The sequence below is a fragment of the Eptesicus fuscus genome, chromosome 13, assembly GCF_027574615.1.
Source record: "Eptesicus fuscus isolate TK198812 chromosome 13, DD_ASM_mEF_20220401, whole genome shotgun sequence".
Lineage (NCBI taxonomy): Eukaryota > Metazoa > Chordata > Mammalia > Chiroptera > Vespertilionidae > Eptesicus > Eptesicus fuscus.
This window is the reverse complement of record NC_072485.1, coordinates 10,232,733-10,254,671: the sequence shown is the minus strand read 5'-3', so window position 1 is coordinate 10,254,671 and position 21,939 is coordinate 10,232,733. Positions and strand designations below refer to the sequence as shown.

The following is a 21,939-nucleotide window of genomic DNA, read 5'->3' as shown; positions in this document are numbered from 1 at the left end:
GCCCACGGCTGTTGAAGTAGATGGCGTCCAGACCTGGCTACACCACTCCCAGCTCCTGCACCAGGAAACGGCCTGGATCCTGGCAACCAGCGGCCTCACCCGTGAGATCCCTAGCCTGGGCTCCACGCAGGCCAGGAGGAATCTCGACACCTGCAGGAGAGGAACTGGAATTCGCTGTGGACAGTACTGTTGGGGACTGTAGTACTAAAGGCCTTGGCCAGAAGTAAGAGACAAAGTAGAAATGCAAACCGTCTCATGATTGAGCCGGGTGTCCCAAGACAAGGGGGGAATGAAAGGGCAGAGCAGGACAGCACAAAATGTACTGTACCCTCCATCCTGTGTAACTATGTATCAGACTCCTTTTTCTTAGAAAACCGCGAGAATGTAACAATTGCATAAACCTGCCAATAGGAATGTAGAGAAGTAGATTCAGTCCAAATTAGGCAATCTCTGTAACCCACGTCACTTCCCTAAGCCCACCCAAATGTCCAACCCTTTATAATTCATCACTCCCCCGGAGTTCGCTCTCTGGCCCCACTGCTGCGTCAGGAGGAGGCTGGGAGCCAAACCCGGGTTTGAATAAAGACTCTTTGCTTTTGCATCGGAGAAAAGGCTCCCTAGTGGTTGATTATTGGGGACCCTGAACTCTGGGCATAACACAAGCATTAAAGATATTTGAAAATTATACTAAAGTAATAATTAACATTCCTGAATGTCTGTTGTTCAAAAGGTGAAGCTGATTTTCAAACATTAACTTTAATTCAACAGCTTCTCCAAGGCAGGTAGTTTACAGGTAGGGAAACTGACACTTGAGTTGGATACCTATCAGGTGGATAATTATATCAGTGTAAAGTGTTGATAGTATTAAATGGTTGAGTCCAAAGTCTGGCCTTTAATCTCCCCAGCAGAGGCCACAAATGTAAGCACCCTACAGGTTTGCCAAAAAACATACATAAGTTAATCAGGTTATGTGGGGACAGGAAAAATGGGAGACCATATAAATGCACAAATGTAGCATTATGGATTCAGATTCAGATAATTATTGTCATGTGAAAATTCAGGCAAGAGAGGATTTTCATCCAATATTTTATTTGAAATCTTACAATTTTTAACTTCTGCTAAAGAGTGCCGAAAGAAGTGATAGCTGTGAAGCTCAAAAAAAAACCACACAACTTTGTTCATGAGGGAGTCCGTAGGTCACCAATGTTTTACTTCTGTTCTAACCCATATGGTCTCTGCCCTACTACTATTACAGGATAAACCCAGGAGGCTGAGATTTCTCCCCAGTCAATTCAATAAGTAGTTCATCTCCCTGCAACTAATCAATAATGCCTGTATCCATTTCCTAGGGCTGCTGGAACAAAATATCACAAACTGGGAGGCTTAAACAGAAATGTATTTTTTATAGTTCTAGACGCTGGGAGTCTGAAACAAGGTGTGAGCAGAGCCACGCTCTCTCTGTCAGCTTCTGGTTGTTGCTGGCAGTCCATGACATTCCTTGATTTTCTCTTTGAATACCTCCAATCTCTGCTTTCATGATCATATTGCTGTCTCCCCTATGTGTGTCTATGTTTTTATATGTTATTCTTTCTGTCTGTCTCTATTCTTGAGCCTCTCTTCTTTTATAAGTATATTAGTCATGATGGTTAAAGGGTTCTCTCTATTCCAATGTAGCATCATCTTAACTAATTACATTTGCAAGGACTCTTTTTCCAAATAAGGGCACATTCTGAGTTACTGTGAATTAGGACTTCAACTTATATACAGGTGTGGGCAAAAGTAGGTTTACAGTTGTATGTGAAACACAGTTCTCATTATATTAACGGGTATTATTATAATGTCTTTTTTTCCCATACAAAAAAACTATAAACCTACTTTTGCCTGCCCTTGTATTTTGTAGAACACAATTTAACTCATAACAATGGCTCACTCCCAGGGCTGTTATAAAGCTTTTATTCTTTGAATTTATCTTCTCTGGGGTGCATTGTGTTTCCTCATTCAGTGGGCTCATATTTTTCTCAGTTCTGGAAAAAATTTCTTCAATATTGTTCTCTCTTTCATTTTCTCGATTATGACTTTCTGCAATTTTAATCAGATACATATTAGAACTTCTCATTATGTTCTTCATATCTCTAAACTCCTCTTTCAAATTCCCCTGCTCCTCATCTCTGTTTATTGCATTCTAGATAAATTGTTTAAAAATATATTTGAGATTACTTATGTTACCACAAACTTTATATGTCTGCCTTTTAACCTAGCCACTATTAATTACAACTAATATACTTCCATCATTAAATTTATCTGATTACTCCTTACTATAAAGTAATTGCTTATTATTGTCCTTATTTGAACTCCTCATCCACTGCCATTCTATACCCTTATTTGATTAGTCAAACATTTGCTTATTCTTGGAGACATCAATTTGCAATTTCTTGTTTCTTCTGTATATTCTCATAGTGGCTTGCTTTTTAGTATGTTTATAAACTTCATTCCTTCTGCTTCTCCTAGCAGGTGACAGTCCAAATTCAAGATCTCATCAACCCCTCCTCAAAGATTTGGCACCAATTTAATTCTAATACCAGCCTTTCTACCTTGCAGAGGTCCCATAGGTCGGTATTTTTATCATAGTGTTGATATAGAAATCTGATGCACAAAGACTATAGCTTTCCTGGCTGCCAGTTGGTCTAGACAGGCTCTTTGCTGCTCCCCTCCAGCTCACAACCTCTGATTCTTCTTCTCCAGCCACCCTAACTCCTAAGAGCTCTAATCATTCTCTTGATCTCAGTACCCTGGCCACCAGGGGCCCAGGTTCTGGTACATATAGAACCAGCAGTGCCCCAAAGTGCATGTCTTAATAAATTCACAATGTATGGTGCATGGGTGGTCTCAGACAGCTCCTGGTTATTCCTTACAATAGACTGAGACATTCATCAGTGATATTCAATAGAGGATATACATCAAAGACACCTACGATTAGTTTTATGTATTCATAACCCTGAGCCTCACTCTTGGATATTACAGTTCAATAATTTGGAGTAAGCCCGAATATTAGTACTTTCAAAAGATTTCACTTGCAGAACCAATGTAGTTTAGTTCTCATTAAGCATTCAATACAAAATAGCTACTTTAGATGCACATTCACATGAGTCATCTACTCAAGAAGCTTCCTATCTCACCAGTTAAATTTCTCACTGAGGCTGACTGTTGTAAATCATCATAATCTGACCCAATCTGTCTTTCAGAACTCACTTTCCACTAATTCCCAACAAGCAACCTTTGTCATAAGCATTTAGAAGATTATCCTGGCCTCAGCATTTTGTCTATATTATTCTAGTCATTGATTCCAACCTTGGCATTTTGTTTATATTATTCTACTGATTGGATTGTTTTCATCTCAAAAGCAACAAACAAAACCACTGACTTTAAAGTATAGAAATCCAATTACACTCTGTATTCCTGACTCTGCTAATGAGAAAGAGACTTATACACTCTAAGCTTCAATTTTTGATCTTTAAAATCAGGCTTAATTTTTCAGTACTGCTGAGTCGGTGAAAAGACCTGTCTTAGTACCTACAACACAGAAATATCTCAATAAGTTAGTTACCCTCATTCTCCTGCATCACCAATCCAAACACCAGGCCTCCTGCAGTTAGAGTATGCTGTGCTAGCCTATGTGCCCTTCCCTGGCTGGTCAAGGTTATATTTAATTGACTGACTTCTGATATCTCACAGCACTTTCATCTATGCCCTCACTCATTGTCACAATTCTTTTCAATGCTGATATTTTATCTGCAGTAATTATCTTCAGTTCCATAAAAAATAAGTGCATAATTCTATTTTCTGCTTTTATACTCACATTTCTTAAAGTAGTTTCCGGCTGTGGAGTAGCACATGGAGTCAAGTACAGTCATGCATCACTTAACAATGGGATAGTTCTGAGATATGTGTTGTTCGATGATTTTGTTAATGTCTGAACTTCATAGAGTGTACTCACACAAACCTACTACACAACTAAGCTACATGGTATAGACTCTTGCTACTGATCTATAAACCTGTACAGCATATTACTGTACTAAATACTGCAGACAACTGTAACATAATATTAAGTATTTTTGTATCTAAACATAGAATAAGTACAGTAATGGAATAAAATATATTTTAAAATGGTGTACTTGTATAAGGCACTTACCATGAATAAAATTTATTGGACTAGAAGTTGCTCTGATGAGTCACTGAGTGAGTGTTGCATGGATGTGAAGGTCTAGGACATTACTCTGCACTACTGTGGACTTTATAAACATTGCCTCACAACAGTGTCCGAAACAGAACTTCTAAACTGTCAGTGCTGCTCTATAACAAAAATGTGGACTGGATTGATTGATTGGAAATATCAAGGAGAGATTGGATGGATAAGGCATAGATCAGCATGATAGTGACTGTCAGGATGGAATAAAAGGTGGTCTGAGGATCACTGAGAATAATAGCTCAGGATGAAGAGATAAAAGAACATAGGGATTGTCATGCAATGTGGTTTTGGCTATTGCATTTTAAAGCAGTGGTTAAATTAAGAAACTGTGATATTCATTAAAAAAAGGATGTTTAACATGTAGAGGGTGTAGAACAGTGAGGGCTCAATGTTTTGACTTTGGACATTTGTTTTTGGTTCCATTGACCCTATCTTACACAGAGGGCTCACTCTGGCATTGAATTCATGGGGGGGGGGGAAGAGGGGTGAAGAGGGGAATTTACCTATGTTTTACACCATTAAAACCTGAAATACTTTCAAAATTCAGGGACAGGCTGACTCCACACTATCACAGAAAGCTTTTACTAAAGTGGCAGTGGCACTTACTACTTGTTAAGGTAGCTCCTGTGGACCTGTGTCTTTGTACAGGACCTTATGTCCTTAACAAAGAATTTGCATAGATCAGCATGCAAATGAACTCTGAGGACCATCAGACTAAATCTGTGAGGATTGCAGTACCTCTGAATATTTTGCACTGGGGAGTCAGGTTTCTCTATGCTGAAACAGGTCAGTGGCTGACTAATTGGGATGTAATCTGTGCACCCACAATTCAGGTGCGATAAGTGAGAAGAAGTCAATTGCAAAGCCCCACAGATATGGCTCCTGTCAGAGAAAGAAAAAAAATTGCTCCTGGGTTTCTGGTTAAGGTGGCAGCATAGCAAATAGAGTACTCAGAACCTCTCACAACCACATCAAAATTATAACTCAACTAAAGTACAACCATCATTCAGAACCACGTGAAATCTAGCTGAACAGAAGTCTTATAACTAAGGGTATACAGAAGAAGCCATGTTGAAACTGGTAGGAAGGACAGAAACACAGAACAGTCTGGTCTCAAATTCATGTGTGGCTGTTAAAAATTGGTAAGGATAACTCAGCTGCAGACTCCCCCCTGAGGAGCCAGTGGTCTGAGTCCCACACCAGAATCTAGTGAAGGGAAGATAAGTTCCCATAACTTCTGGCTGAGAAAACCAGCAGGGATTGTGGCTAAGTGAGATAAAGGGCTGCTGGATCCCACGACAGTTCCTCTTAAAGGGTCCACACACTGACTGACTTGATCTCTCACTGCTCAAAGCACTAGGGCAGGAGATTGAAAGGCACTAGGAACATATGGCTTCAGGATGAGGGCTTAATTATCTGGCTTCAGGATGAGGGCTGGAGGGACAGCTTTCTCCCAGATGGAAGTGCTGGCAGAGACCACTGAACCTTTTCCCCAGAGAGTTGGCAGTCTGTCTCCATGTATGAACCTGCATCAGCCTCGCACTGTTCACCCGGCCCTGGTAATTTCTTGAGACTCCAGTCCACCCAACTGTGTCTAGAGTCTTTTCCAGCAAGCAAACCTACCAGTTGGAGCGTCTGCCCCCTGGTGGTCAGTGTGTGTCATAGCGACTGGTCAAGTAGTTGACCGAACAGTCAGACACTTAGCATATTAGGCTTATATATACATAGATAGGGCCATCTCATATATGGGGTCTGTTATAAACCAAAGCATCATTATGTGGCACATGACTATAATAAACAAGGAAGAGAGCACATTTCTCATATGTGATTCTTCAGTTTGTGATTTCCAAGTTTCTGAACCTGCTTTTCTTTAATCTGGTCTTCTTATTCATCAACTGGAATCAACATTTATTTAACCAGTTTAACTTGCACAGTTGTCATGACAGGCCATGAAATAAAACATATGAACAATTTATAAGCACTTTACAAAGCATATTTTGACATTCTTAGCTTCTGAAATATGGCTCATGACTAGTATAAACAGGAAGCACTGTGACATGGTCTTTACCCATATTATTTCATCCTAGAAAGTAAGAACGATTATGAACCTCCCCCCCGCCCCCGCACACACACGCAAATCAGAAAACGGAAGCACAGAGATGTTAAATAAATTTCCCAAGGTCTATAGGTAAATGATCCCAGGGCTATTGAATCTCAAAGTCCATGGTAATAAACTGTACAAAAGAGGTTTTAGCAGTCCATCACCTTAATCACTTGACCAACCCGCCCCCCAAAAGAGGTTTTAGACAAAGGAAAATTAACATGTGATGGTTAGTTTTCTCAGATGTATTAATCACAATGTCCTAACAGCCCTAAAATAATAAAGAAGAATAAGAGATAAATACACTGAGAATGTAAGTGGCTTTCTAAGGGGTTGAAAATGGCACAACCAGAACACAAGCACAGGGGTCTTCTGCCTGCTATGTAAGAGCTTTTCATACCACCTACTGTTATTAAAAATGATATTGTTGAACAGGCTGTCACAGGCAAATCTGACATAAGGATTTTTAAATCAGTAATCTTCCTTTTAAACAGGACTTATAATTGGACTGTTACATTAATTTATTTTATGATGATTTTATCTATGTAACAGTCTACATAACACTTTTCTACATACATAGCTGAGTTGACATATTTATCATTTCTAAAGTTTATTCCCATTCTGTCCATCTAACTATAGGTAATTCCATTTTAGTCACTACGTTTCAACTGATTTGTTGAGGATAGTGTATATTCATAAAACAAGACAGAAAATCCTTTCCAAACCAGTGTATCATTACAACCATTGATTTCAGTTTTTGCAATTTAACATTATGTGGTATAATTTACATAACATAAAATGTACTCCGTTTAAGGATTTAATCTGATTATTCTTTATAAATGTCTGATGTAGAATAACAAGACACAGAACAATTCCATCACCCCAAAATGTTCTTTCATGCCCTTTGCACTCATTTTTTCCTCCACCTCCTCCTCAGGAAAACAGTGACCTGATTTCTATGTAAACATATTAGATTTTCCCATTCTAGAACTGTATATGATTGGAATCACAGGGTATGTGTTCTATTGTATATAGCTTATTTAACTCATAATACAAGCATAGTGTTTTCATCAAGGTTGTTATATGTATCAGTAATTTGCTCCTTTTTTTTTTTATTGCTGAGTAGTATCATAGTGTATGGATTTAGCACAATTTGTTTAGTCATTCACGCACCCAAAATAGATATTTGGAATGTTTCCATTTTTTAGCATCTTTATTTTTGAGGACACAGTGGGCCCTTGCTATGTAGTGACTCTCTACTTAGCTTTCCAGGATCAATACTTACGGTTCTCCATCCCAGGCATACTGCTTGGCCATCCTTTCTGTGGCTGAAATGCTACCTCAGCATGTTTCGACTCATCAGTGTATGGCCCTGGATTGCAGAGAAACCCTCATGTGAAATCCTTAAGGCATTTCAGAAATAAATGAATAAATATAAATGTATACGGGAAGCGATATACATACAATTTCTGCTTCCCTACAACAAGCCTCCCTGCGCCAAGGGTCACAAGATTGTGTTGCATACTGGATTGGGTAAGTAGCAAAGTAAAAATGAAAACACACTGAGAAAAGTCTTAGATTAAAATCTACACAGTGGTTTTATTTTAATGAAAAAATAAATTTAACAAGTAGCCTAGATCACAGCAAGGAACTGGTAGTCCACGTGTCAAAATGTAAGACTGCTTGTAATAGTAAAACAGTAGTATTAAAGCTAATATTATTTAATTTAGATATTTCCTGCATTTTGCCTGCTCACACACACACACACTGAATGTTTTAGTAACTCTAGGTTATTATTCTCTTAAGAAACTAAGGTAATATTCCCATCAGTATTTTTAGTAAATAAATTGATAACTTTGAAAGACTAATAGGCATTTTGTTATTAGTCTATCTTTCATCAACCATATCTATAAAACAAATTGGTTATGTTGAGTTTATTTTGGGTCAAGCAATTAAACATGTGCTTACAAAAAGCAGTGACTTCTTTAGGCCTTCCTGTGCTCCTCTGTCTTCACTTTTAACATCCTCCATATTTCATCAATTGCTTTCTTAATTAACTTCTCCTTAGCACTTACCACACTCTCACACTATCCCAGGTACATATCGGTTTCATGTTTGTCTTCTCACCTTGAATGCGTAGCCATGAGGCAAGGGACCATTGGCTGTGTTGACTGAACCCCTGGAACCTAGAGCAATGTCTAGCATGAAGTAGGTCATCCAGATATACACTGAGTGGCCAGATTATTATGATCTCTGAACGCATAATAATCTGGCCACTCAGTGTATATCTTATATAATAAAAGGCTAATATGCAAATTGTCCTCTCGACCAGGAGTTCGACTAGTAGGTAGCCCGGCCAACCGCCCATGTCCCTTATATATTGAGTGGCCAGATTATTATATGTTCAGAGACCATAATAATCTGACCACTCAGTGTATACGCTAAGTGAATGAATAAATGAGATGTAGGAGGATTCTCCCAAGAGAGAAATTTAACTAGATAACCTGCAAATAACTAACTTTGGCTATTTAATTTATAAATATTTAAATTAAAAACAATATTAATAACAAATAATAACATTGTGTGCTGATGATGTGCTATGCAATTTCCACATTTTCATTCACTTAATGTTCAAAGGTGTGTAGGTATGTGCTATTAGTTATATTACCAATAGAGGAACAAAAAGCATGGGAAAATTCAATACCTTGCCCAAGAAATGATGATTAAAATGCTATCAGACATTCTGAGTCCAGAGTCTGAACCATTAGTCTCTATAGTAACCACAAAACAGAATCAACTGAAAAGAAAAAGTGTTAGATAAGAAAATATTTCATTCTGGTAAAAAATGTTTCCACTCCTAATAGCAGAGCTGCTTCTCAGAAACACAAAGCTCCGAGGACATAGCAGATCTGCAGGATGGGGACACGGATCACAATGGTTCAACTTCTCCAAATGTTATAGATTGAATGTATGTGTCCGTGCAATACTCAGATGTTGAAAACCTAAGGCCCATGGTGACAGTATTAGGAGTTGAGGTCTTTAGCAGTTGAATTGATCAAGAGGGCAAAAGTCTCATGAATGGGATTAATGTCCTTAAAACAGATTCCAAAGAGCTGTCTCACCCTTTCTGCCATGTGAGGTCATGGTGAGAAGTCAGCAGCCTGCAACCCAGAAAAGGGCCTTCACCGCAATCCACCCATGCTGGCACCTGGTCTTGTGCTTCCAGATGCAGAACTGTGCGAAATAGTCCTCTTGTTGATAAGCCACCCAGGCTGTGGCATTTGGTTACAGGACCGTGCATGGACGAAGACATGAAAGATGAGTTACTTTCCAGATCACACTTGCTCATGAATGAGAGATTCATTATTGAGTGAGTTTAAGTGAATGCATATTTGCTCTTTACTTTCTTATTCTCTAGGCTCCACTCCCTTCCTAGACCAGCCACATCCAGTGCTGGTGAAAGAAATTTTCCAAGGATATACACCCTGAAGCACTCTAAAGTTAAGCAATAAGATTATTACTTCGGAGAAAAAATAAAGACTTGCATATGAATGAGCAGTTGGTATTTCCTAATAATGTACACGCCCTGCTTAAAAGGAAGGTGAAACATGCTTTCGGTTTCAAATTGCACGCCAAGGCTAAGAGAGAAAAGCCATGGCTGGTGAGTTTTGGGGTTTCGTTGTAGTTGTTGTTCTGTTTTGTTTGTTTGTTGTTGTTTTTTTACTTTCCAAAAGAATATGTCTTGGAAAAATTTTTTGAAAGTGGCTGGCTTTTGGGAAATCCATAATTAGGTTCTGTGAATGTTTAGGTGAACAAAACTGAGGGAGAGGGAAGAAAGAGGAGAAAGGGAAGTGGAGAAGGGGCCACAAAGGCTCACAGCTTTCAGAAAGGCAAGGCGAGGGCCGGAAAGGAGCTAAGCTTTAGTGGTATTAGCCTGTCATTTTGCAATCTTAACTGAGTTATCTGACAAAGGGTGCAGGATCCCCATGAGATGGGTACCAGCAGCTGCTGTCCCCAAGGGAAATAGGCCCTCACTGCTTCCTTCTTTTTTTATGCAGAGGTGAATAGACAGGAGTCACCCATAGTAAATCTCAGACTTCAGGCACTCAGTGCGCACACTGGGCCCCACTGAGGGAAGAGTGAGAGCTGTGGGAAGCTCAGGATGACTGAACTGCATGGGGAGGGACATTTTGTGGATTAAATCTAAAGGAGGCTATTCCCTGTTGCTGACTTGAGAGGAAACCGAGGCTGTTTAGTGACTTGAGGAATCCTTTTGCTTCAAACAGACAAAGAACTGAAGGAGAAGAGGAAGGTTTTTGTCCAATCAGTGACTGAGGGCATGATAAATGTCTTGTTGGATGAACTTTTGGAGAACAGAGTGCTGAACCAGGAGGAGATGGAGAAAATAAGAAATGAAAATGCCACAGCTATGGATAAGGCCCGAGCTTTGATTGACTCAGTCACTCGGAAAGGGCCCCGGGCAAGCCAAGTGTGTATCACTCACATTTGTGAAATCGACTCCCACCTTGCAGAGAAGATGGGCCTGTCCCCAGGTAAGGTCTACAACTCGGACTAAGGTCCACGCAGGCCCCGTGTCTTTGACCCACATAGGATGTCTTCATTGGTCATGTTAGTTTGCAGACAACTTCTTTACGTCTGGCTTCAGGGCCCCATTTCTAAGTCAGTGGCACTATTGTATATGCCCTGTCTCCTTACTCTTTATTCTCACTCCTTTAGCCTCTGAGTCCTTCTTTGAATTAAAACTCACTTCCCATCCTGAGTATGTGGCAGCTCAGTTGTTGAAGTTTATGAGAACAGTCTGATAAACTTCATACCACATTCTCTAGTCCTCCTGGCAAAGCAATTTATTTAGTTAGTTAGTTAGTTAATTAAGTCAGTCTATGCCTGTCTTACTGACATAGCAAAGTTCATCTCTGGGTAACTTCTTGTTTTTCTTTTAATACCTTTTTTACATTTAACACTCCCCAAAATTAAAGATGATCAACTAACAATAAGGGTTCAACTAATTAAGTCTAGGAATCCCTAGAAACTTATATAGTTATCTGACATGAAGGCTTAAGGTCTGTCATGGAGTAGTTTTTTGATTTCTCTCCAAAAGTTTGCTCTCCAGGAAGAATAAAATATTTCAATGATGGTGAGGCAATCAGAGAATAAATTCAATGCTGACAGAAAAGCTAGGATTTTAAATGTCGACTCTTACATTTAATTGCCCTCTTGCATTTTATTTTGCATGACGTTGTCCACTAGCATGGAACTAGGCTGAAGACCATTGTGTAAGGCCCGACCTCTACCTCACATCCTCCTGAGGCCCTGATACAAGACAGACAGGCATCTGACCTGCCCCTTCTCTCCATAGTCCCTAAGTCCCCCACACTGCCGAGATGGGAGCTCTGGCAACTCTCAACCACTGATCTCTTTTATGCTTCCCAAATCCAATTAGTGGGAAATTTGTTCTTTGAAAACAAGACATCTTCTTATCAGGGAGGAGGGGAAGCCTATGCCTGGCTTACTGACATACAAAGTTCATCTCTGGGTTACTTCTTGTTTTCCTTTTATTTTTCATATATATTTTTCTTTTTTATTGATTAAGGTATTACAAATGTGTGGTTATTTCCCAATTGCCCCCCAACCACACGATCCTGCCCTCACTCTCACCCTCTGTTTTCTGCCTCCATTGGTTATGCTTATATGCATGCATACAAGTCTCTGTTTTCCTTTTAATACCTTTTTTTTCCGTTTAACACTCCCCTAAATTAAAGACAATCAATAACTAACAATATGGGTTCAGAATAATTGATTAGTAGCCAAAGTTTCTTCTCCCTTGCCCCATTCCTTCCAGATCATAGTCCTTGAGTTCTAGAGGCACTTGGACAAACCACTATAATGAAGATAACACCTGGAGTCCCCTATCTGCTTGCCAGCTGATGCCTCCTCAGGCAGGCTGTCATGCCTTTGTCTGTCTCTCATCTACTGGGCAATTGTTTTCCGGGCCACATAATGTGGTAATTAGATGACTTATTTCAGTAACTCTAATGGGAGAGATCTTTCTAAAAAATAGTTCTTGACATGTACACTCCTACCACCCCAAGGCCTCCTCCAGAAAACGTTCTTGAACTTATTGATGGTGAGTCAGTCCAGCAGTCTGGATGGGAAGGACGTGACAAGCTGCAGTCTGTCGCCTTGGGCTCAGCATTTTGAGGGACAGCCTATGGCTCTCCCTCATTCAGAGCAGGCAAATGGACCATATTTTGTCAATGGAAAGCTTGTCTTCAATAGTTACTTTGAGATGAAAACTCCGGGTATTTCACATATGTTAGCTCATGCCAACTCTTTAGAGTTTTTGGATTAAGCTTCTAAAGTGTGTATTGTTATATTGAGATCCTTATAAAAACTTAAATAAACTTAAATTTAATTCCTGTCCTTGAAATTGACAAGCATAATGAATGATGACCTCAGAGGATGCATTGATAGGCTTGAGTTGTTTTATGCACCAAAATAGTGTAACAGGTTTTTCAGTGTTTGTTTATTTGTGGATTTTTTTTCCCTCGGAGTGTGCCACTGAGTAGGGCAAGTGCAGATTACAGAGCCTGTGGCCAGGGCCCCTGTCCCATGCATAAACCCATAGGGCCCTTTGTGGGCTGGCAGAGAGGTTCAGTTCACCAGAGCCCAGATTTGTGTTTATACCCTAGCTCTACCTCTTTCCTGACCTATGGCACTTAGAAGATTAACTTAACACTGATTGGTGGTAGAGAAGTGAGTCACCTCGGCATCATTTTCTGCTGTGCTACCTCTTGGCAGTGTACATGTCCCAGCCTGTTCATGGTTTTCCCTAAAATCCAAGTCACCTCTGAGTCACACAGCCTCACTTTGCACATACCTGCTAGGCAGTAGTGGGCACCTCAGGAGCCACCCTGAAACACGCATATATATTAAGAGCACTCTTGCTTCTGTAGCTGACGGAATCTCATCATAGAAAGCAGAAATCAAGGGATTCACGTGCAGGCACGCTTCTGTTCTCCCTCCAATGTTCATGTGCAGTAATACATATGTGGAGAGGCTTTTGTTTCTCAGTGACCAGTGTGCTTGAACAGGTCAAAGCTTGTGGACCTTGTTTCCAATAGGGAGTTTCCAACAGAGATAAGTGACTCATTTATGGCCTTTATCTTTCCTCAGGTGCACAATCAGGAAATGATCACAATACACAAGACTCCCAAGCAGGGCTTCTTCCCTTCCCAGGTAATGGCATGTTCAAAGCAAGAACCATTTTGAGCACCATCTTCCTTGACATTAACTACAGATTCATTGGATAAATACGGGGTGAGGAGGCAATGGGCAATTCTCCTGGATTGACCCTGTGCTTTTTGCTGTTTTCAATCTATTCTGCTTTAGCAGAGGGCATTCTTGCAGTTTCACTGTCATGTTTATACCAACAAATTCTGAATATGTGTCTCAAATTCTGACTACCCACTTGAACGCCACACTTCATTGTCCCAGTGCCTACTGAACATAGGCACTGACATCTCCCACAGCCCCTTGTCCTCTACATACCCAGAGCTAAACTTGCCCTCTACCTTCCTTCACACCTTGGTTCTCCTCCAGTGTTCTCTCTCTTGGTTATGGTGCCTCCATTACCAAGTTATTCAAACCAGAAACCTGAAATTCTATTTTGGCTCTTTCTTCTCCCTCAGTTCCCCCATTCAAACAGTGTCTGAGATTTATGGATTCCTCTCTCAAATCCAGGTCTGTCTAGACACTTCTCTTTGTATGACTATAGTTCAGAGCTCCTATTCCCACAGTTCCCTATGACTCTCCTGCCATAATCTCATTATATTTTTCTTGTATTTTTAAAAATAAATTCATCATTGTCCCTCACTGGGCTTTAAGCTTTATGAGTCCAGCCTCTTATTTACCAAATAATCAGTGTTTTATTTGTCCTAGGACAGTATTTTACCCACAGTTTAAAATATTCGAAGTGTTTCATGTGAAGGTGATTCTTTTCTCTAAATTTTAGAGGATATTTAGAGGCCACAGATGGAAATAGTTCACCAAACTTATAAATTTATAAATTACTATAGTAAATTTATTAAGGTTGGTTATCCCATGAATTTTTTTCTTAGATATTTCATGGGATGGAGACACTCACTATATAATCAAATGCCCATTTCTTTACTAGGAAAAATTAGGTCTAATGTAATCAAATATTTCTCTTTAATATTTGCCATTGTTCTCCAGATTCTGTATGAAGAAATAGAATATTTCTTCCACCTAGTAATGATTTCTATAGTTTTCTTCAATAAATTAATTCTAATTATCTTTTACTTTACCCAGAGTAAACACATTTCAGCCTGCCTTGTTTTGCCTAAATAAATAATGTCTTCAAATTTTCCTTCAAAATTGAATATAATTTTCTTGTTTGAATAGTTTAGTTTTTTATAGATCTTTCAAATATTGAGAAAACATATTTATTTTGAAAAAGAGATTACGTTACTTCTTTAGCAAGTACATCACACTGTTGGATGGTGTTAAACTTGTAATAAAATAAACCTAAAGGCTTTATTCACATAAATTACTGTTAAAACTCTTTCTCATATATTGATGTAATCAATGTTTAGTGCTATGAATCTAATATGCATCTTGATTTTAGCATTTATAATTCTATTTCATAGTCATTCTAGTTAATAATTCAGTATTCCTCTTCCTCCTCCCCATACATACACACATTAGAGCGATCCTTGAGGACAGAAGTCCTTCCTTCCTTCCTTCCTTCCTTCCTTCCTTCCTTCCTTCCTTCTTTCTTCCTTCCTTCCTTCCTTCCTTCCTCTCTTCTTCCTTTCCATCTCTAATTCATCTTAAGTAAATAAAAAAAAATAAACACACACACACACACACACAAACACATATATTTTAAAAACATTGAAATAGAGTGATTAGGTTCTACTTCAGTTAAATTTTATCATCCATTTTAAATCATTTGAAATAAATTTATATCCTAAATACTTTATCTAACATATTGATTGTTTTTTGAGAGTTATATCATGCATGGCCTTGAATAAATTCCCTTTTTATTCTTTTAATCTATATTTTTTATAAAAATGCTGGTCCTTAGAGATAAAGGCTGATTCTTGTATCGCACCCCTGGAAGCCTCCTCTGGTGTGGAGTGTGTTCCCATGACAGTGGCTCACTCAGCGGTGCTGACATCTAGCCCAGGGTTTTTCCTCTAAGGACTCACTTCCTCCTCTGTGGCTTCACATGCAGCTCATGTTGTGAGGAGCACCAGGGGGACACTCAGGGATGCCATTACTCATAATGCTTCTTGTCTGTTGCAGCTCCACAGGCAGTGCAAGACAACTCAGCTAAGCTGGCATTCCCAGGACCAGGAGGGAGCCTCAAGCTTTGTCCCCCAGACATAGCCCAAAGGATCTGGAATGAAAAGTCAGCAGAGGTGCTGTGCTGAGAAAACAGGATCCGGGTGAAAGAAACACTGGAAACTCTTTGAAAGGGCAGTGGAGCTTTCTTAGAGCCAATTTCCTAGAGAAGTTCTAGAAAATCATCGTGCTGCTCCCCTTACATAAAGGATTCCTATCTCCTAGAATCCCAGGTTTATGTATTGAGTTCTAAGTTTGATACAGCTCCCAGAGTAAATACTTATAATAACAACAAAGGCATCCATTGAATGCTTAATATGAATCAGATACTGTTCTAAGCAAGTTGCAGAGTTGAGAAAACATTTGAATAACACCTTGAACCCTAAAAGTAGCCCATGTTATAGATCAGGAAATTGTGCATTGGATTTTAAAATATTTTGGCAAAAACAATAAGCTGAGGAATCAGTTTTAAAATTATGTCATTCTTGAGTCAAAACCTCTTCTCTCAAATCCAAACTCTAAAAAAAAAAAAAAAAAATTAAATCCTAACCAGTTGTCATCTGGGTATTTGTAAGCTCTATTTCAACTCCTATAGTAAGATTCATTTGCCTTTCCTGTAACTATGGTTGATGAAATTTGGTTTCTGGATCTAACTAGAAGGGGAGAAACAGTGTTGTATCCTCAAGATGAATATTTAAAGGAAACAGGACCATTTATGCAATTTGCATTTCCGACAGATTTACCCAATAATGGGAAAGTTTACTCGGACACGTCTTGCTCTCATTATCTGCAACACAGAGTTTGACAAGCTTCCCAGGAGAGCTGGAGCTGATGCTGATATCAGAGGAATGAAGATGCTGCTGGAAGGTCTGGGATACACCGTGGATGTTAAAGAAGACCTCACTGCTTCAGTAAGGTCTTTCAGAATGTAGGGACAATGATCACACCTTTCATTTTCCTAAATAGCTTTTGGTTGTAGCTCCAGAAACTTAATTTCTTGATAATCTAAAATTTAAATTTGCCCTTGGAGCATGCTTCTCACCCCTCCTAACAAAGAGGCTTTTAGCAAAATCTAGTGAAACTTTTATTTGGGAATTGCTCTGTAAACAAAAATACCCTTTCCCTTCTACTGGAAATTCCTGAATGGCATCCTGTAATCTTATGTCATCTTTCTTTGAATTGAAACTTATATTATCTTTTGTACCCCATTGATTTTTATATTATCCTGGAAGTCCTTAAGTGTCTTTTTATTGAATTCCCCGGGCACTATGATAACGGATCTCATAGTCCAACATCAATGGCATGGTCTCTTGCAGGACATGATTGCAGAGCTGAAGGCCTTCGCTGCCCGCCAGGAACACAAGAACTCTGACAGCACTTTCCTGGTGTTCATGTCTCACGGTATCCGAGAAGGCATTTGTGGGAAGAAACACTCTGAGGATGTCTCAGATGTATTGGACATCAACACCATCTTTAAAAGTTTGAACACTTATAACTGTCCAAGTTTGAAGGACAAACCCAAAGTGATCATTATCCAGGCCTGCCGTGGTGGTGAGTGCTGATGTCTGTTAGAACACAAGATATGCGAGTGTTGACCTCATTTCTATACATGTTTTGTGCCTGGTCCTTGATGTCAAAGAATATCTACTGTCACCAAACAAAACTGTAGCTTCTGTGAGCTGTATGAATGGTCAGTAGATATTTATTCTATTTTCAACTAAAGAGATAGCACTTTTAGTCTTAAGACTTGGATGTTTCAGTGTCATTACAATTCATTTAGGGTTAGTAGAAATGAAGGTTGTTAAGAAGATAGTTCCTGGGAAGTATGTGTGTACAGGTACATGAATGAAACATAGTCACAAATAAATTAGTAAATATGGTTGAGCAGAGGCTTAAGGGTGAAAATAAATCTTTTGGCTGTTGGTATTAACAAGATATCAAATCTTGTCTTCTAGAGAATGAAGGGGTGGTGTGGTTAAAAGATTCAGCAAAAGATTCTGGAAACAGCTTCTCATTGGCTCCAGAAGATTTTGAATATGATGCCATTAAGAAAGCCCATATAGAGAAGGATTTTATTGCTTTCTGCTCTTCAACGCCAGGTAATGGGTGCCTGTGTAGGACACCTTTATGGGCATTGCCAATACAGAAATTCACACACACACACACACACACACACACACACACACACACACACACTCTGTAGAGAATGGATATCTGTTAAACTTTCTATGACACTTCTTAAGAACAACTAAAGCAGTCCTCCTAGTTTAAATCGTCAATTATCCTTTCCGATTGAGATCACATATATTTTCACTAAATTAGTAATTAGTAAACACCCATGGTACAAAAATAGTTTCCTGGAACTCCTTGGGATCAATTGAGAAATATCTATGCTGAAGTAAATTAGAAGCTGACTCCGCTTAGGGAAGGTTCACAATGTTGGGATCAATCAGCAGTTCAATTTGCCTAGACATCAGCATGTGTTTACAGAAAAGTAGTATTATAAATATAGGGGCAGGGAGAGATTAAAAAGCAGAAGAGGCATATTGAACCTCTAAGTTAAATTGTTTTCAACTACAAGTATAGAGTTGATGAAAAAGGAAAACAAACATAATGATTTCTAAATCTAGGCTATGGATTAAGAATACTGCCAATTATATTCTGACCCTGACATCCATTTAATATTTTGTAAAGTAGTCCTAGTTATTCAGCCTCTCCGGACTTTCTTTGAATTCCTCACTGATTATATATATATATATATATATATATATATATATATATATATAATATTTTGAAAATTTTTGAAATTCACATTTTGTGTGTATGTGAGTTGACCATGTCTTAATGTAGAAATCTATCATATTTTGCCCCAAAAATAAAAAAACAGTGATGCTAGGCAAAAAGTCTCACACATTTACAGCAGATTTAGCAGATTTTAGTATTATTACATAATTTTACTTTAAAACCTTTTAATTCCAGCATTCCAAAAAGATTTACCTCTGGCTATCTAGTCTGTTGTAGACCCCCTGGCTTCACTACATCCCTCTTGCTGAGTTCTTTCTCCTTTTACTTTCCTCACCCCTCCATTGCATTGACACTTAAAAACTTCAATTCTGCTATCTTCAGTTACTTATCTGCCACTAGTAAACTTAGCTTCACTTTCTCTGGTGCTAATTGCAAGCACATTGTGATGCCCTCCTGAACACACGGGGCCATTTATTCCCTTAATTTCACAAAGAATGTGTGGAGATTTCTGCCTCCATCCTCTCTCCCATCTGCTTCTTTTAATAGGAACCATCTTCATAAAACACCTGTGGCTTTAAATAGAATTTTAACCTGTAACTATTACATGTTTTATTATCAATATTATTGGCTTAAAGTTTTGGTTAAAGCTTGTGTCCATGGTTATATACAGAGCTATATAACTTTTCTCTTGTATATTGCTTTGTAAAAATTTTAAATGGCTCAATGATTTCTATGTGTCTACTATTCATATAATTAATATCATTCTTCAAAATTTATCTTTCATAAGGCTGTTTTGTCCTCCAGTCGAATACGCTATTTCTATTTTACACCTTTTTTAGGTTTGCACTTCTTTTATATTGGTAGCATTCTCATATTCAGTTAACATTTATTTGCACAAATACTTTATGATCAATAGTATTTGATTTTAATTTAATTTTTTACGTGGTCGATATTTGAAATGTTATTAATATAATTATCCTATGTAGACTGTATATAACAAATCCTATATTCTCCTAGACACTTATAATCTTTCAATATGTTTTTGTGGCAGAAAATTTTACCCTCCCTACCCTTTATAGTCAAGGCCATTGCATTTCAGAATGTATAAAAAACTTAAATTAGCGTCAGTGAACAAATAATCTCGGGATCCACACTCAGATATTTCTTCCCTAAGGCCCAATCACTTCCCTCTACCTCATTTTGCCCTCACCTCCATATCTACTAGATTTATAGATCCGTGAACCCTAAGATGATACCAACTTAACATCTGCCCCATATATGGCATCCTTCATATGGCATTAACAATTGTCAAGTATCAGTAAAAATATACTCATTACACATTGAATATATCACTACATGATGGCAAACAGTGTATAGTAAACAGCATGAGCTCAACAGGCTTCCTCAGCTGGACTGGAAATCCTAGCATTCTATCTTTTGGGCCAGACAAGAGTTTTGCATGAGATTTGGAATGTGCTTTATTTACAGATAATGTTTCTTGGAGACATCCCAAACGGGGCTCTCTTTTTATTATTAAACTTATTGAAAATTTGCAAGAACATGCCTGGTCCTGCGACATGGAGGAAATTTTCCGAAAGGTAAGGCTCTTGATGTTTCTCATACTCTTATTTCCCTGGATACTTGACAATTCCAGGTGGAAACCTAGGGAGCAACTCTGGACAGGCTTATCTTTCAGAAATGTCCTTCTTTCCAAATGAGCTTTGGGTTTCTTTGCTGAGTCAGCAAACCCGAAAGGCAGATCCCATCTGCTATGATCTAGAAATCAACATCCAGAAAATAATCATTTATTTTAACTCCTGTGGAACCCTAAGTAGACAAACAACTGGACTTCGATTTCCCTGTGTCCATAGCTATTAGATCCAGCAACAGATTTAAACAGTCTGGTCATTCCATGCTTAGATATGTATATTACTATGATTCTTACAGATGCACAACCTTTTTGCTTTCGTGATTTATTTCGCTCTACTTTCTGTAATTTTTCAAGCTTAAGTGAAGGTTCTTCTTTTCAAGGAAACAAAAATACATATTCTCTTTTCCCTTTAGGTTCGATTTTCATTTGAGTCCCCGGATGGTAGGGCACAGATGCCCACCACTGAAAGAGTGACTTTGACAAGATGTTTCTACCTCTTCCCAGGATATTAATATAAGTAAGTTGTATCAGTGGGCGAGATTGGGGAAGAAAACCTCAACGTCATCCTTATCAAGGTCTCAAAGCCTCATGTAGTAAATTGGAGCTACTAAAGGATGCTTTCTGCTGGTTCAATGCAGAGCATGCTGCTCTTCTCTTAAAGTTCAGCAGTCAGATGTCCCATTCTCAAGCTCGGCTCATATAGACTGAGATGTAGCCATAAAATGATGAAAGTGTGGTTTTATATGTTCCTCCCTTTCACACAGTAGGGCAATATTTAGACATAGCATGGTCTCTTCCTTCTGTCCTCATAAGTGGAGTGATCTTTTAACTTGCATTTCTTTTAGCAGAACACTTTTTTTAAATATGTGTGTGTGTGTGTGTGTGTGTGTGTGTGTGTGTGTGTGTGTGTGTGTGTTTTCTTGTAGGAAACCAGGATCCTGTCATTCTGTTCCCATTTTTGGAATTATTTCTGCAGGAAACAGATATTTCTTTCATCATTCTAATAAATCTGAAATTTAAAAAATGAAAAAGTTGTTATGTTGTTTTTCTACTCTGAGAATATACAAAGTGGTATTTGGAGCTTATAATGGATCTGGAGACCTTAGACTTGATCCATGATCAATGAACAACCTAATAGCACCATTCTTGCTTTCTAGAAACCATTATCTGGGCTTTCAGTTTTAGGGATACAGATGCCAATCACAGTAGCTACCTGACTTCAAAGAACCTACTGCTCAGCAGGAGGGATGCAGAGTATGATAAGTGATGTATCCAAAATCCTAGAGTTTACCACTACCAGAAATTACGTATTTCAATCCTTTCTTAAGGTATTTTAGGGCTGCAAAGTAATTTTGACTCAGCTCCAGGCAGCTCACAGTTTACAGTGCTATTGGGAACAGAACCCAACAAACACAAAACAATTAGCTGATAGTACATGACACCCTATGTATTGTATATAAAGTAATATCCTTGTGTGGTACATTGGTAAAGAGTTTGAGGTAAAATCCTCCAGTCTACAATGCTAGACTTGGGAAGGTCTGAAAAGACTACCTTTCACATGCAATTTGAGCCCTTCCTAACCCTAATCCATGAGGAGTTGAGGTGAATTTTTGAACTTTTGAAGACCTTGTAAGTTGAATGTCAGTTTTCAGGTTTTTTTTTTCTCCCACTAACTAATCTTCTGTACATATCTTTTTTGTACTACCATGCATTTGTTCTACTGCAGCCTGAGACTGCTTCTCTGATGACTCATGGTTCAGAGAATATAAAAAGGAAATGGTAGTGGGAAGTCACTCTCAGTGAAAATTA

General features: G+C 38.6%; 1 protein-coding gene across 2 annotated transcripts; it reads left to right on the top strand.

The window, feature by feature from the left end:
- The first annotated feature begins 9,947 nt into the window (after nucleotides 1–9,947).
- Nucleotides 9,948–21,150, top strand: CASP1 (caspase 1). 2 transcript variants are annotated; one of them, XM_008156096.3, is made up of 10 exons: nucleotides 9,948–10,008; nucleotides 10,634–10,900; nucleotides 13,542–13,604; nucleotides 15,696–15,811; nucleotides 16,472–16,645; nucleotides 17,051–17,285; nucleotides 17,690–17,833; nucleotides 19,968–20,077; nucleotides 20,544–20,647; nucleotides 21,057–21,150. In XM_008156096.3, the coding sequence occupies exons 1-9, from the start codon at nucleotides 10,002–10,004 to the stop codon at nucleotides 20,640–20,642; spliced, it is 1,215 nt and encodes a 404-aa protein (XP_008154318.2). In that variant the 5' UTR covers nucleotides 9,948–10,001; the 3' UTR covers nucleotides 20,643–20,647; nucleotides 21,057–21,150. The 2 variants fall into 2 exon arrangements, with proteins under 2 accessions (XP_008154318.2, XP_054581494.1); XM_054725519.1 differs by lacking the exon at nucleotides 13,542–13,604.
- Nucleotides 21,151–21,939: the final 789 nt, after the last annotated feature.

What these genes read in the sequence shown, in the direction of transcription:
- CASP1 (XM_008156096.3), top strand. An exon ending in AGGGCTTCTTCCCTTCCCAG is followed by an intron (nt 13,605 to 15,695) that starts GTAATGGCATGT and finishes TGTCTGTTGCAG; the next exon opens with CTCCACAGGCAGTGCAAGAC. An exon ending in AAGAAGACCTCACTGCTTCA is followed by an intron (nt 16,646 to 17,050) that starts GTAAGGTCTTTC and finishes GGTCTCTTGCAG; the next exon opens with GACATGATTGCAGAGCTGAA.